Source organism: Armigeres subalbatus, unplaced genomic scaffold (genome assembly GCF_024139115.2).
Source record: "Armigeres subalbatus isolate Guangzhou_Male unplaced genomic scaffold, GZ_Asu_2 Contig429, whole genome shotgun sequence".
Lineage (NCBI taxonomy): Eukaryota > Metazoa > Arthropoda > Insecta > Diptera > Culicidae > Armigeres > Armigeres subalbatus.
In genome coordinates this window covers 245,438-261,510 of record NW_026943182.1, presented here as the reverse complement: position 1 = coordinate 261,510, position 16,073 = coordinate 245,438, and the positions used below count along the sequence as shown (strand labels likewise).

General features: G+C 37.2%; 1 protein-coding gene across 1 annotated transcript in view; it reads right to left on the bottom strand.

The window, feature by feature from the left end:
* Positions 1 to 3,950: 3,950 nt before the first annotated feature.
* Positions 3,951 to 16,073, bottom strand: part of LOC134204161 (nucleolar transcription factor 1-B-like) — a 35,897-nt gene continuing 23,774 nt past the window's right edge. Inside the window, exon 5 of the mRNA XM_062678983.1 lies at positions 3,951 to 4,031. Within this exon, the coding sequence (XP_062534967.1) occupies positions 3,974 to 4,031 (58 nt within the window). The 3' untranslated portion in view covers positions 3,951 to 3,973. The remainder of the gene's footprint in view (positions 4,032 to 16,073) is intronic.

The following is a 16,073-nucleotide window of genomic DNA, read 5'->3' as shown; positions in this document are numbered from 1 at the left end:
TAGGTTGATTAATTCATTTTCCCTACTTTCAAAGAGAGGGCAATCCGATTTAAAATTTTCAAACAAATATTTGGATCCATTAAAACGAAGTCCAATCACATATTTTTTGGTAAATTTGATACCAACTGAACAGCTTCAGTTTTGGTATTTGCTGAACATTGACTTAATCATGTGATGTAATGTTCAGTTAGAAAATCAAATCAAAGCAGACATGCTACCTGAATCGTTATTTTCGTTGAAGAATGGATATAAAATCATTCATCGGTAAATTTTCAGAACGAAATTTTACCAGCCTGCGATAGTGGTGGAATGTTTGAAAAATTTGAATTCGACGAACTGTTTATTACTCTATCCCTTTTCAATTTTTTCGGTATTTATTATAACTCTTTCAGGCTTTCACCTATCATTCAACTAAACAACTATCGAAAGTTTAACGGTTCGTTGATCTCTGTTCACATATTATTGACTTCCTAGTCTCAATGCTTAAAACATCAGTTTTCCTGCTGGCTTAGAAAAGGTAAAAACATGATACCGATAAACAACCCAATAATTGTGATAATTATTATCGTTACAAATTTGGAAGAGCGGTACAAGATTATGGTGCGTTTCAACCTACTCTCTCGCAAATGTCGAACTACCGTCAAATCGACTCCACATTCCGAGCATAATGTTTCTTTTGTTTACATCCTACCGATGAGGCGGACCAGCTACCCATCATCAACCGATGCGATGCAACATGATATGTACAATGCACATGCGCAGCAGCAACACAACTGTCGCGCGACATATCACGTTCACGTTCCGATATCACGTTTCGTTTCAAACACAGATAACTGAAAATATGCTAAACATTTTATTCCAAAAAGAATAAAATTTGATGCATGAAGCATAATTTTATTTTGTTTTATGTATAACAGTAAAACAATTCAGAATGAAATGTTAAGATCATCTTTCACCCATCAGAGGATCACAGCAACCACTGCGCGCGGACGGTGCTGCTAAATTTTGGTCAAGTTTTTCACCTGTTTTTTATTTTGCCTGGTGGACAATTGTATAAACTCTCTTTTTTTAATATTAAGTGTGATTTAAATATAGTGCAGTGATGTGGTGCCTACGCTGTTGCACTACATTCATCCAGGTTTCGATACATTCGTGAGAGGTTCCAATTTTATCTCTTTTTGTGTTATTGACTATTTATTGACTAAATGATTGATCTGATTTTATCGCTTTCGATACAGAGAAGAACAAGCTAGAGCGTTCTGTATTGAAAGGATATGCGTAGATGTTAATAGTTTGCACAAATAGATTGTAGTTCACCCAACTAGTTAATCTCTAGTTTTATTTTTATGTCTAAATATTGAGTTCGGCATTTGAAAAATTAATTATTAAAAATAACAAGATGTTTTAACAACTTTTATAACACAGTGTTTGAAAATAGTTTTCAGAAATTCTACCGGTAGAAGAGGACAGCAAACAATAACAATTGTTGCTTTTATTATATCATAATGAATAAGCAAAAATTGATATTAGGTTGTTTGATATAGTTGCTAAAATAGAAAAAATAATGACCGAGATTGTTCGAGCGAATAACTCATAAATGACTCATTTGGCATTATAGTATCAAACTAATAGCAAATATTTGCAAAAAAGAAAATACCAAAATCAGTTATTATTGAGATGTTGAAAACTCAAATGATGATTGAATGACAAATTTGTTGTGATAGAAAGTTGTTTTTCATTTGTTGTGCTCTCCTTACAACACATGAATAACGGTTTGATAAATAAGAAAGTGTGTTGTTATTTTATGTTATTCATGAATAATAAAAGTAGTAAAACCTGATGTCACAGCAAAGTATTATTTTTATGTTATTAGTTTGATTTTCGTCTCTACACGGGTATAATTCAATATTTTACCCTTCTGATGTATTTTCGATTAGTGGAAGTATTACATGAAATGTCCACAATCTGATATATTGTTCTTACATTATGTGTTATATCATATTTGAAACTTATCTACGTTCTGGGGAAAGGCCCATAATTTTGGCTTAGATTCTTGTCAGCGATTAAACAAATCAATTCTATAGTCTTTAGATGCAAGCAATTTTTAACGAAGGAAAGAGACTTTCGATCTAATTACCACGATTCTCAGTGGCTGTTTGCCATTTTCTTTCTTCCTTAAATGTACGATCGAAAGAATGAGATATTTTCATAGCAATCAATTTGTTACTTAAATTAGGTTTTTATAGCAGCTACAAGTTACATATAAGACAATTTCTACATTATTTGAATTTTGTTTAGTGGGAAGCATGTTTGTCCATCTCAGAGTACTCATGCATATTCATTGAAAAGATCATCACTACCGCCTATTGGTGGTACAGCTAAAAATCATGTTAAAATTGTATCTGTATTTTTGTTGACAAAATTATGATTTTTATCTTTGCGAAATTTCTTCTGTAACCAATAAGGAAGTGACTATTGAATGTATTGGGGAGGTGGGGCAATTTTTTCTCGTTTCAGAGAGCGAGTATTGGCGCTTAAACCCAGGCTAATTAGCCAGGACAAGTCTAATACCTGTCCCACCCAAGAAGAAGCAACCATGGAGAACGGAGTGACGTAAATTTCTTAGCATTGTCACTTCCAACGTCTGTACAAACTTATATCATTTGTTATGATGATATTCTAAACCATATTCCTACCAACCATCCAACTCCTTGACATCTATGAGGCGTCGGTGAGTCGCTGGCCTCTCGTTAAGTAGATGTCATATCATCTTCCTTCCTTTCCTAGTAACGGAGAAGATGGGTGGCACATGCTAGCTTTTATGCTTTATCATTTGGACCCAATTGGTTGCTGTTATATTCAAATAGTAATCCATAAGCAATTGGGGTAAGAAAGTTAAAGAATATACTGACAGCTATCAGTATGCAATCTACGAATACTCCGTTACCACGCAACGCAACAGTAAAACAATTGTGAATGAAAGGTAGTCACAGTTGTGTATATATTTTTGTGGGTGGTCCTATTCCACGAAAGAGCTTCCTTTTAATCACACACCCATATTCAAGTTTACCTACAAATGCTCTTTGAGAAGATTAATTATTTTCGACCCCTCCTCCACCCTATGTCACACTTTTTGTATGAAGCGTCTGAAAATTTTGTATGGGTTGTCACACTTTACTGACCCCTCATTTAAGCGTTACGTGATTTGTGGACGTTCCCTTTCGAACGAAAGTCAATGCGCATACTGGTTTACACCTTCTAGGGAAGGAGGGCAATATGTTCTAGCTAAGCAAAGACTGCTTTGATGTCTTAGCTGTAACGATTTTCATGGGTATTTTTACCTCATGCAACAGTTAAACAATATAGCTAACTGATGCCATCTAAAAATTGATCGCGTTTTGGGATTTCGTTTAACATCGAACACAATAATCAATAATTAATCAATCATGTAATTAATATAATTTCGGAAAAAACTTTAAGTACGCAAGTGGTTTTATGGCAAAGCTTTTTTGGTTTTGTTCATCAAATCAAATGAATCGCTTCTTGCATCGGTCATTAAAATATATATATATATATATATATATTTCAAATTGCAATTGCAGATTGCAACTTCATGTTTGGTTTAAAGAAACCAATCTTTCAATAGTTCAGGCTATCTCTTATCTAATCTTGCTAGATTAACTTAAAAACGAAAACTCAACTGACCTTAAAAAACAATTTACATTCAAAATGCGTATTTGAAATTATTCAGCCCGAACTTCAACTTTCAATGACGAAGATGAGGAAGAATGTTTTACAAAATGGTTCCCAGGAGTATGTTGAAGGCCGGAGAATGGTACTGTAACAGAAATTATAAATTCAACAAAGCATACAGTATAACACTGTTCAACTCATTTAGTTGTGTATTCGGGATCCAGTTACTGCGTTCTTTGGAGGGCTTGTTGACACGTCGACGAATTTTCTTGTATACCATTTACTGATTTGAGGTCTCCGGGAATGTTCTGTGGAGAACGTGAGGTGAAATATCATATCTGTAACAATGGAAGGAAGGAAGGAAAGTAAGCTCAACGTGATTCTCCATTCAGGGTATCCTCTGTTGGAATATCAGGTAGTGTGACGCTTCGCTTAGATCGTAGATGGTTAGGAAGCAGGCGCCAGTTGATTGTAGATGCTCTTGGGTAGAATAAGGAATATTGTTATGGATGTATCTTAGAGTGGGGCGCAGTTGAATGGAAAAACGCAAACTTCGTCCGATCAAGTGAGATCAAAATTTTCTTGAATCGTTTGGGACCAATCAACTGTGCAAAATATGGGCTCGATTGGCTGCGACCTCGCATGCTCGCGTTTTAATTTACATGGATAGTATGGGAAACGTATTTTTACATTTTACTCTTAGCGGCTTCAATCATCAATCACGTGACTCAATACGTTAACATATAGCCTGGAAGATGCGAAGATTCTTGTGAAAAAGGTACGCAGCTGGAAGGTCTCAAAAATGTTATTACGTTTCGAAAATGAGTTTTAACATATGCAAAAATCAATGTTTCTGCCAGAACTCCGGACAACCTGTAATTGTCAGAGGCAAACCCATTTTCCTTCTAGTTGGATTTTTTACTTTGAAATCATTCCGAATATCTCCCATAGTCTCAAGTACTATAAATCAATTTTGAAATAACACTCAGTTAAATTATTGCCCCGTAGTTCAGTGCTGGCAGAATAAATGATTTTTTGTCATGTGAACACTCAATCTTCGAAGCGTTATAACTTTTCGACGTTCCACAACGTCTTCTTCAGGTTTTCGGCATCTTTGGTTGACTTAACGTAATGTGCCCGGTTTACGATGAACTGAAACCTCTAGTAGGTAGAAATGCAAAATATATCGTCTCCATACTAATTTCCACAAACTTCAAACGCGATGGAAAGCGAGGAAGCAACTAACGGTAAATTCTGCACAGTTGTTCAGGACCAGAATGGGTTCGAAAAACCATTGATTTGAAAAATGACCATGACGCCCCATCTATATATTGTATATTCCTATTGTTGAATAAAGATAACTGCAGCTGCGGAAGCATCAGTTGAAAGGAACTCTAGTTGTTATTCTTTGTGAGGGGGTTCCTTTTTCCGCAAGGTTATGGGCTCAGGAACGTTCCGTTCTCCATCTTAGTGGGATGTTATGACCGTCGACGTTATCGCAGTGGGATCATTGATCGACCGCATAAGTCGCTTGGCGCAGGGAGTGCTGGATCACCCATTAAGTCTTGGGTAGCGCCGGACAGGATTCATCAGGAGTTTGGAACGTTTGGTAGGATGCTGGCTGGTCAGGAGGATGCTTTAAGCGTCAGGTAATTCACAGCTGGTGCTGTGCAAACGTGATAGAGGCCATTGTACGGGCAACGGATTGGGCCAGGAGGCATTGTTCGGGGGAGGAGCCGAGGAAAGCTCAGGGAAGAGTTGAGGCGGAGTGGAGGAGAGTGTTGGAATATCAGGTAGTGACGCTTCGCTGTAGACCGTAGATGGTTGGAGCAGGCGCCTGATTGTAGATGCTCTGGGTAAAATAAGGAATATTGTTATGATATTGATATTTCTATTGTTGAATAAAGATAACTACAGCTGCTGGCAGAAGTATCAGTCAGTAGCCTGCCGTGGAGTAAGAGGGAACTCTAGAACTCTAATTATTCTTTGTGAGGGGGTCCTTCTTCGCCAACAACCTCAACATACCACACGGGTGGGCGCTGTCCACCAACTGCCTCCTACTAGAGGAATGATTTAGAGTGGATTAGCACACATGTCTTTTTGTTTCGACCCGATTCATAGTGGTTAAAATCCTAAAACGTGATAGTCAGCTTAGTGAAATCGTGTTTAAATGGCATAGTATGCTCAGCAAGTATGTTGCATACATCAAGGGCTATCATTTCAGAAAATTTTATGTTGATTAATTAACCTAAAAGTGATATAGAATTTTATTTTTTTTCAAAATTTGTTGAAACAAAATGGGTCTTTGGGAAGTTGTCAGAAATAATATACAGAAATAATAGACACTACGGGTCTATCTATTGAAACAAACAGAATATGACTAAATTTTGATAAATAGGTCTATAACCCTTTAAAACAAGTATTCAATGAATAACTTTAGATGATCTAGCTGACTCATACGTATCATTTAACGGGACAGTCCGTTTTCAGAATTTTGTGATGTCCCGTCGTAATCTGAAAAATCTCGATTTGTCCGTTTTTCATTGATTCTACATTGACTCACAGAAAGTCCATATAGTTAATCGTCCTTATTAGAGAGATTTACAGCCCTCGGCTGGCACATCTCTTAACAAAGAAAGTGGACGAAACCCACAAGAAAAAGTGTGAAATGTTATGTTATTAGTGTTGCTTTTTAAAGAATCCTATCTATGCGTTTGTATTTTCCATGGATCGACTATTCTTAAGGTTTAACAGTTAATGATAACAGGTGCTTCTCCGGGAGATTTTAACAATCAATGTTTTTTGCTTATTCCGGAGGCATTAAAATTTGGCCAATTTAATCAGTGAATTGAACTGAATTAGTAACTTGGTACCAAGTATTTCCTTAAAATCAGGTCACGCCTCAACGTCAATAAAATGAAGCGCAGGGACAGGGACAGACATTCTTATTGAATTAAGTTATTTTACATTATTCTGCTTTGAATCTTTCGAAGAAGGTACTGTTGTTCAATCATTTGATTTTTATTCGAATCATTCAAGTCTTCTGAATAATTCTGATTATTTCGAAATCATCCACTGTAAAACGGCATGAAAGAAGACTTATAATAAATCAACTGAACAAAATCGAGTTTAAGGCAGTTTCAAACCAAGGAAATTTTGGTATTTAAAGGCTAGATCTAAGGTCCACCACGCCACAGCATAACGCGGTAAGGGACAATTACGTGGAGGGTGCCAGGTACCCACAGGCTCCGTTAAAGGCCTAGCTCATTATTTCACCCCTGGCCATGCATCCCTCGGCACGGGCGTTAACGCCTTGGGATTGAGGGTACGATGGTCCCTTGGTCGCACCCACTCATAGCTGATATCAGAAGGACAACAGTGCCCAGGTGCACTACCAGCTAAGTACAAAATCGTTATGGCGGTCGATTATCATCGGAAGACCCGTGAAGCGTGGAGATTGGAACGTGAGGACCAGAGCTGCAGGTCGCTCCTTCCCAGAGGTCAACTCACCATTTGCAGCCCAAGAAGACGGTGTGGCAGCGAAGAATGAACCACGAGCTCGCCAACTCTACGGCGAACCCAGTATCCAGAAGGTAGCCAAGCCGGAAGGGGCGATGGGCAGGATATGTTGCAAGAATGCCGAACAGAAACCCTGCAAAGATGGTGTTCGCTTCATATCCAGCAGGTACAGACGACGTGGAGCGCTGCGATTCAGTGTTATCTGTTTAGATGTAGAAAATAAATGAATGAATTAATGGAAGATGTCTTTTCAGATGCATGTAAATTTGTCTGCGCTCACGCCTATAGATAAAACGGCAGCACACGAAAGGTTGAAAAATATCGCCCCATCTCTATCCTTTAATGTATGGCTAAAACACTGGATCTTTTATTCATGACAAAATGTACTTTGAGGCAGACTTATAATTTCGGGTTTCACGGTTTTGTGAAGAATCGTTCTACCACCACCAATGACGTACGTGGGCATGGTCAACTCCAGTTTATAAAGTGGATTATTCGAAAGCTGCCCGCTAATCTTCACAGTTTGTGTACATTGACTCCACCTACAAAGAAACGCGCTTGCTGCTTTATTTGACCGTGTGTGAGGTTGTTCTAACAACCATTTGACAGTTGGTGATTCGGCTGAAAAAAACAAAGCGGTTTGATTTGGTTTGATGTCGGTGGCGGAGTCGAAGTTCGCCGAACATGTTTGAGCGTTTGAGCGACTTCACTACGCGCAAACCCCATATATTTTTATGGTTGTGTTCAGTTGACGCTTCGGTCGTCCGTGTGAGGCGCTTTATGTTGCATAAGAAGAAAAGCAGAAAAATGGTATTTAAAAATATTCTCATAGGAAACCAAACAGACATCAAATCGTAGCACTAATTGATTCGGAATGCTCCAAATAGGATAAGAATCCTTCATAAAAGCTCAGCATGAATACTGCAAACTAATAGCTAGTTGGATATTTTGCGGATTTAACTGATGGACCGAATCTCGTGAAACCTCGTTATATCCTGTATGGCCCCAGCACACGAACATGCATTATTTTAAATTGTTAACTGTTTCATGTTGATTGCGACTCTATGTTTGCATGAAAAATAGTTCACTGGCGCCCAACGTCGTCACGTAACAAGCTTCATTATAATTATTTTATACAAACAAAAGGATACACAATTTATGTAACAAAAACAAATTAAAATAATGCACGTTCTCTTGGTGCCCTGGAGATGGCTAGGTGATACCCATTACGGGATATGACGAGGTTTCATAAGATTTTGGTCCACAGCCAAATCCTGCTAATACATTTTATTATGTATTGCGCATTTTGTCAACAGAATTTGTGTATTCATAGCTGAGCTTTTGGTGTAGCATTCTTATCCTGTTTGGGCACTTTGAATCAATTAGGTGCCATTTGCATCAATGATCTGATGTCTGTTTCTGAGCAAACTTGTACAAATCACTATAATCATTTTATTGCCTACTTCAGGCTTTCTTCGAATCCTGACACATAATCAACGAACAAAACAGACACAATCCAGCACCAATGATACGGACTAGATCAATATTAACAACTCTTCGAGCAAGATAAGACAAACCGTAACAAAGCGAGAAGTGAAAATGAGAAATGAGAGAACTAGGAGTGGCCTGAATAGAGATCCGGCTTTGTCCGGACAACATGGAGTGTACATGTACAACCATCAAGATGTAGATAGGCCCTGTCAATGCTAAAACAATAATCCACCCAGAATAGAGATGTTGTACGTTGGTTCTATTTACCCTTAGGGGTGATCAGGACCCATGACTGAGTATAGGTGATATTGATAAATTATTCTACAGTGTGAGAAACATGTATAAATGCTTAACACAGTGGCAATTATTTCGAAAATACTGAAGAGATGGGAACACAAACATTTACTCTCTGTAACTAACTCTAACGTAAAAATACAACGAGTCAAATAAAGTATGAAAGAAAATATTCTAAATAACTTAATCTATCTGGCACAATTTGAACATTACTTGCGCTAAATCAAGCATTTACAGTTGGCATTAATTGTAAGACAAAACTACAAACTAGTCATCTTCCTCCTCTGAACTACTTTCTTCATCATCATCCTCCTCATCATCGGAATCTTCCGATTGTTCAGCCTTTCGTATTGTGTTCACTTTATCCTGGATATACTTTCGGATCTGATCTTGGGTAGCGATTTCAGGTACACCTCGAAATCGATTATGATGCTTCTGGGCAGCTTTCAGCTGCTCGATAATGTCTCGTTTCTTCGAGAAGACAGATTATCATAGATTCTTGTGTTTGCCCAATTTGCCCTTGTATATGTGCTGCCGATAGAACTCTTCGCATCTCTGCAAGTAAAAAAAGAAATTTGAAGGAATTAATTACCACCCTTGTGATCAGTTCAAACGGACAAAGTTCAACCTAAGGACGAGATTGACATTTATGCACGCTAAAATATTAGTATTTACAAAAAAGATTCACATTATTTTGTCGTACTTTTATCTCAAATAAACGATTCAGTTATTTTGTCGATAATACTCTGAAACTATAAATTCCGCGTATAGCTCCTATGATATTTTTTTTTGCAAAATTAATATACACACAATTATTGCAGCTCATTTGCAATAAATCTTAAAACATAGAAGGTTCTTTTCTTTAGGATGAACATGAAGCGTTGATAGATCGTCGTCATATCATGAAGTAAAACAAATGGTCTAATGCCAACAAAAGCTTTCGTTTTATTCTCAATCTAATTTTTATATCATGCAGTTTCTCAAGTATTTCTAGAATTTTCTATGCGATAGGTACACTGGCCGGCATAATAAAGTGCCCACTTGCCGTTTTTCATACAAAATGGTCAACTTTGAGCTTCTCGGTTCCGTTTAGAACCGATTTGGCTGAAAATTTTACCAGAGCTCAGATATAACCTGAATTTTAACATATCTAAGTTTCACCTATATTGATATCGGTTAAAAATTATTGCGGATACTAAAGTGATTTTTTGCAAAATTTATTTTAAATATCTTGAATTCTATAGGTTGTAGATCGATGACATATTCAGCAAAACGCGTATTTTGCCAATACAAAAAGTTTGCTATATATACCTGTACACTTAGAGATGTAGTTTTCAGGTATTTTGAAAAACAATTTTGCAAAAATTCACGTTGGTATTACCGCAATAATTTTAACCCTGTGAGTCAATATGCTCGAAACATAGATATGTTAAAATTCGTTATATCTGAGCTCTGGTAAAATTTTCAGCCAAATCGGTTCAGGAACCCAAGATCTAGAGCTCCAAAGTTGACCATTTTTATAAAACGCAATGCACTTTATCATGCCACAGTGTAACTGTTTTTTCTAATATCGAGCTTGCCTAAACACACTTGCTGTCTCGTTGACTTGGGCGGCCATCTTGCTCCGTATATCCCACAATGAAACGGGTACTTAGTATTTACCCAGTTTTCGTCCTGCAGAGATGAAGACTGTTGAATATCGAACTTTAAATGAAGAAACCAACGTTGGTGGATTGATTCGTTTCGATTCTTGAGATCCCTCTGCAGAACAGTATTCGGTGCATCTGAAACGACTTTGCAACTAGAAACGAGTCCGCCTGGACCTTGTCGACGACGTAAGTAGTATAATAGTGGAGGATGCCAGGAGTGAGGGAAGGGAGGACACAGTGAAGCTCGATTACGGAAATAATGGAAAATGCGAAGCGTCATCTCTGTAAGGGAGCTGACAATCAGCAGGTAGGCTCATGCATGTAGTCGAAGACCGAGGATGAATCGCTTTAATTTTTCAGTTTGCAAAAGAGTCCGTTGATCTCATATTGAAAGAGCAATATCAGGTAAGTTATTGTATGAACAAAATTACACAAAATGATGTCTTGATATCATAATTAGGTCCATGGAATGTCTTCTCTTTGTCGCGTATCGACTATAAGTGAAGACATCAATTGATAAAGGAAGAGTGGCGACAAGAAGAAAAGAAGACACAGCAGATTTTCGCCAGCTCACTGGATTGCTTATTGATGTTTCTAAGCAGGGCTCTGGAACTACAAACGACAGCAATACGCCTTAGATTTTTTTCAAAAATTGAACAGCGACGGTTATCGACGCCATTTTGTACCGCTTGCCTCCCCATCGTAAAAGGCTTGCATCTACCCTCGTGGTGACCTTTTCCATCGACGCCATTGCATCTTGGAACACCAAGAGCAACACCGAAACCGGTAGAATTGGCACGAAAGCGAGAAAACAAAATGGGTCGGTTGATGCTTTTTATTTTACCCAGCAAAGGATATAGGACGTCAATTTTAAAATGCCTTTTAAAGCGTTAAAACACATTTTAGCCGAAAATTGTTCATTTTTTGGGTTAGAAATTTAATTTACTTTCATATAGGTAACACGAAAGTTGAATTATTTTGATTAAAAAAACATGTGTAGATAAGAAGCCTAACATGTAGTTTTTCAAAATTCTAACCCTATGCATTTAAAAGTTTTCAACATATCACTGTTAATAACATTTTAAAAGCATTTTAAAATACACTTCCTATACTTCACCATGTTGAAAAACAGTGATTTCACGCACGTCTGTCGCCACTAGATGGCAACAGCGCGGTGCGTCAAAGCGAATAATAGGGTGGTGCTATTCCGCTCCACCGTTTTGGATCTGCCAGGATCTGAGACGAGACCTGCAAAGTCGGTTTTTTCCTTGTTTGACACTTGTTCTTCTTTTCATCACAGTTGATCATCGACTCAACTGTTTTGAGTGTTTCACCAAATCCCGGTAGAATCTTCTGAGCACAATAAACGTGTTTGCAATTTACGAATTTGTAAACTATTTTATAAAGATTATCCTATCGGAAATAAAACAGTGTTTATAACTGTTCAATAATAATCTGTCCGGCAATTGTAGAATACTTTCAGTAGGAAAAGTATCGTAAAATAAAATCATTCGGAATACTTTTCGAGGGATACTAATACTTTCACACAAAAGAAAGCGTTGATCTGACAATTCGTGACAGCGCTTGCTGGTTGCAGATGAAGGCATTTTTCCTCTTTGCAAGTCCGTCCCAGGCCAGGATTACCGAACCATCTGTCAACGAATCAGCCAAGAATCCACCTACCAACGAATTAGTTTCACTTGTGAATGTAATGCCAAGAAGATTAAGCATATGCTAATTTATTAGCCTTCTGGCTATTTCATGCACTACTAACATTTTGACCGTTTTTTTAATTGGTCCTACTGTGCGGGGTGCGGACTGGCGAAAAAGTTTTGGTTTTAGAGGGTCGGAAAGCTTACACCTTCAGAGTACCTAATTTTAGATACTTTTTATCTTGTATCTCCTTCCTCTTCCTTTGTTGTCATAAATGAAGAGCAAAACCACTCAAGGGCATTCAAGTGGAACCCAACGTTGAGTAATCTCATGTTTACAAAAGGAGTGAAATTTACCTAATTTTGATAGTTTCATTTAAAATTAAGTATATTTTATGAATATTAAGTGAATTTTACTTAATTTCAAGAAAAATTATTAATTTTGGGTTCCCACAGAACCCCCGATTTGAGTGAAAAGTACCTATATTAGGTACTTTTTCAACCTGTATATATACACAAATATTATATATTAAAATATAGTCCACCTCTTGTTAAAACAAGGACGCGACTAAAGGCTCTAACGGATGGCGGTCGAACTATCGAATCAAAGCAACGCGTGGAGGCACATCATTGTTTCTATATCAACGCATAGAAGCGCATCGTTGCTTCCAAAGCAAAAAACAAACAAAATGTTAAACGTCATGCCACACATTCAATTATCCAGAGCCACCGTGAGTAGTTCGTGAGCTCCCTCTTCCCAACTAAAAGATCCAGTCATCATCCCTGCAGGTTTATCAAATGTGTTAGCTGAGGAATCGAGGGAACTTGCTGAGGAATCGGTTGTGAGTTTATTATGAAGCAGTGACATTTCAAAACAATTGAAAATCAGAGGTTGCTTGATATTTTACTGAAATGGTCCGATTTTTCACCAGCGTATGCGCTGCTATCAAAAAAAGTTGTTCGTAATGAGCTATGATATTGAAAAGGCTATCTTGTACTTTAAAATTCGATAACACCCATCCCCATGATGAGAACGTCTTTCACAATATTAAAGTGTTTATATACAGTGTCGGATAAAACTAGAGGCGCGGCCACGTTCCGAGACGTGGGTAGGACAAAACTGTGTATCAAATCCATAGAATATTTTAGAACTTTCCGGAGATCCTCTCGATTTCAAAAGATTTTTCGGACATCTTAAGATAGTTCAAAAGTCCCTATGACTATTTAGACAATTTACATTTCCAGTGTTTATAGAACATTTCCAAGAAGTATGTGTTCAAACATTTTACGAAATTGTAATAAATATGTAATGGTTTCAAGCAATTATCACAAACTTAGGAATTCGAACCTTTAGAAATCTTCTGAAATATCGAATGATCTACCAGTGAAGCTTATGATCGTCCAAGAATCTTAGGTGTTCAAAGTAGTTGTAGTACAGTACAATATACAATCTTCGATATAGCGTACACTCGATATAACGTACATTTTTCTCGATATAACGTACTTCGGAAAATGATTTTAATTTGGTAGTTATTCCAAAATATTTTACGAAGTTGTTAATGATCATTCAAGTGGGGATGACATCATCTTATGGAGTCTAATCAGCTAGAAGTGTTACTGTTTTCTTCAGTTCACATGATCCTCAGAACTCTACCGAAGTATTGGATAATATTGATAATAATGATGTTTTATTATATAAACAAATGTCTAGTTGATATTGGGCAAAAGTTCTGTCAATGTCAGAACTGACGGGTTGTTCCTGTCTAAGTCTGCAATGTCGAGTATTGGTATTGTAGATTCAAGCTTGATTGTATCATAGATTATTTTAAATTAATCTTAGGGAAATTTCTGGAGAGCCCTGAAAGAATTTCTGGCGAATTTGAGGAGGAATTCTGTAGCAAATTCTAAATGAGCTCAAGAAGAATTTCAGAATCAATTGAACAAAAATCTGATTGACCCATGAAGGGATTGAAAAAAACTAAAAAATTTTCAAAACGATTTCAAAGTAATTTATGGAGGATTCTAGGAGAATCCCAAAATAATTCTAAGAAATACCTAGATTTCTTCTGGAATTTCTTTTGGATTTTATTCGAAAATAGCCCCAGGTAGTTGTTCTTTCGATAAATTTACAGTTATTTATTCTAAATTCTCCAAAATTACTTGAAATTTCCTAGGATTTCTCAAACATCTCCTGAAATGAATCAGATTCCTTCAAAATCTTCCGGAATTCTTCGAATTTTCATAACATTAAGGGTCGTATTATTACGTAACCAATTTTCTGGGTTTTTCGACCTCCTCCCCCATGTAAGATTTTCCCATTCAAATGATTTTCAATATGTAAGAAAATAACAGACCCTCTCCCCCAAAAGTGCTCACGTAATATGTACGGCACCTTAGGTCAATACTTCCACATCTTCCTTTCTTTCCTCCTTCCTCAATTGTTGAGTAATAATTTTAAAAATTAGCAAGGAATTCCTCCCAAAATTCTAGAAAAAAATCATAGAAACTCATGGGAATTTCTGTACCCTGAAGGATTGTCAAGAAACTCAGGAATTTTCGATATTCTCAGATTTTTCCAAGAATTTCTTGCATTAGCTCAAGATTTCCTTTAGAAATCCCAAAGGATTTCTTTGAAAAATCCTCCGAAATAACTTTAGATTTATAAAATCCTGTTTAAATTCCTCGATGTTCCTTCGAAAATTGAAAGAATGAATTTTAAGAATTACTTCAGAATGTACCTCAGGAGTTCCTTCGGATTCAAAACTTCCTCCTAGATTACTTTCAAAAATTCTTTGAATCATTTATTTAGAAAAAAACAAAAATTTCTCTGAAATACCTTTTGAAACACCTTTAGAAATACCTACGGAAAATATTTTGATTCTTTTGGACATTCCTTCGACAATTCTTTAAGGCAGCGGTTCTCAACCTTTCGAAATTTTGAACTATTGAGGTACCCTATTTTATCGTCGTAATGAAAATAAGCGTTAGCAAGATATATGAAAGACGGACCTGAGAACTAAAGTGATAAATGGCTCTCCATCATTCACATGGTTTCTATCAAAACAAGTTTTTTCCGTGAAATTTTCCAATTGAAATTGAGTTTATGATCTATCTTCCAAGCTCTCTTGAAAGCAGGGTTTCGACTTTTCGTGTCAAGAGACCAAAGCAAGCGTTTTTCGGGCCAAGGGAGAATATTTTTCGTTGTTTATGTTGAGGATCATCTTTCACCCATCAATCTTTCTCCAGAATTAGCCTGGGAAGATAAACCAAAATCTTCTATGATGAAAATCCTTTTCGTTTCATCACTTTTACTTCTCACTCACTTTTCGCGAGAATTATCGCAGAACAATTACAAAATTGTATGGCCGCGCTGGGATTCGACCCAGAATAGTAACAATAATAGCTGTGGGGATGCGCTTACTCTAGACACCACCACGCTATCTGTACGAAAGCGTCAAGTTATTTGGTCCATAAGCTACTACCATTTGCATTATGGTGCCACGAAAAGACTCAAATATGAAAGAAAAAGAGCAAACCAACGTTTGGCGGCAATCGAAGTGAGCGAAAATGTTATCACTCTCCAGACTGTTTTTCTTCCGAAAAGCGATTTCTCCCCGAAAATTTTGGCGAGGGAGCATCCTGTGCTCCTGAGATTAGTGAGCATTACGAACCCTGCTTGAAAGGACTGAGAATCGAAAGAGGCTTCAAGCCCCAAAAAGGCTTACGAGTCTCTTGACATGAGGTTCCGCTTCTTGAAGTGGGCTGAGCCTCTGAA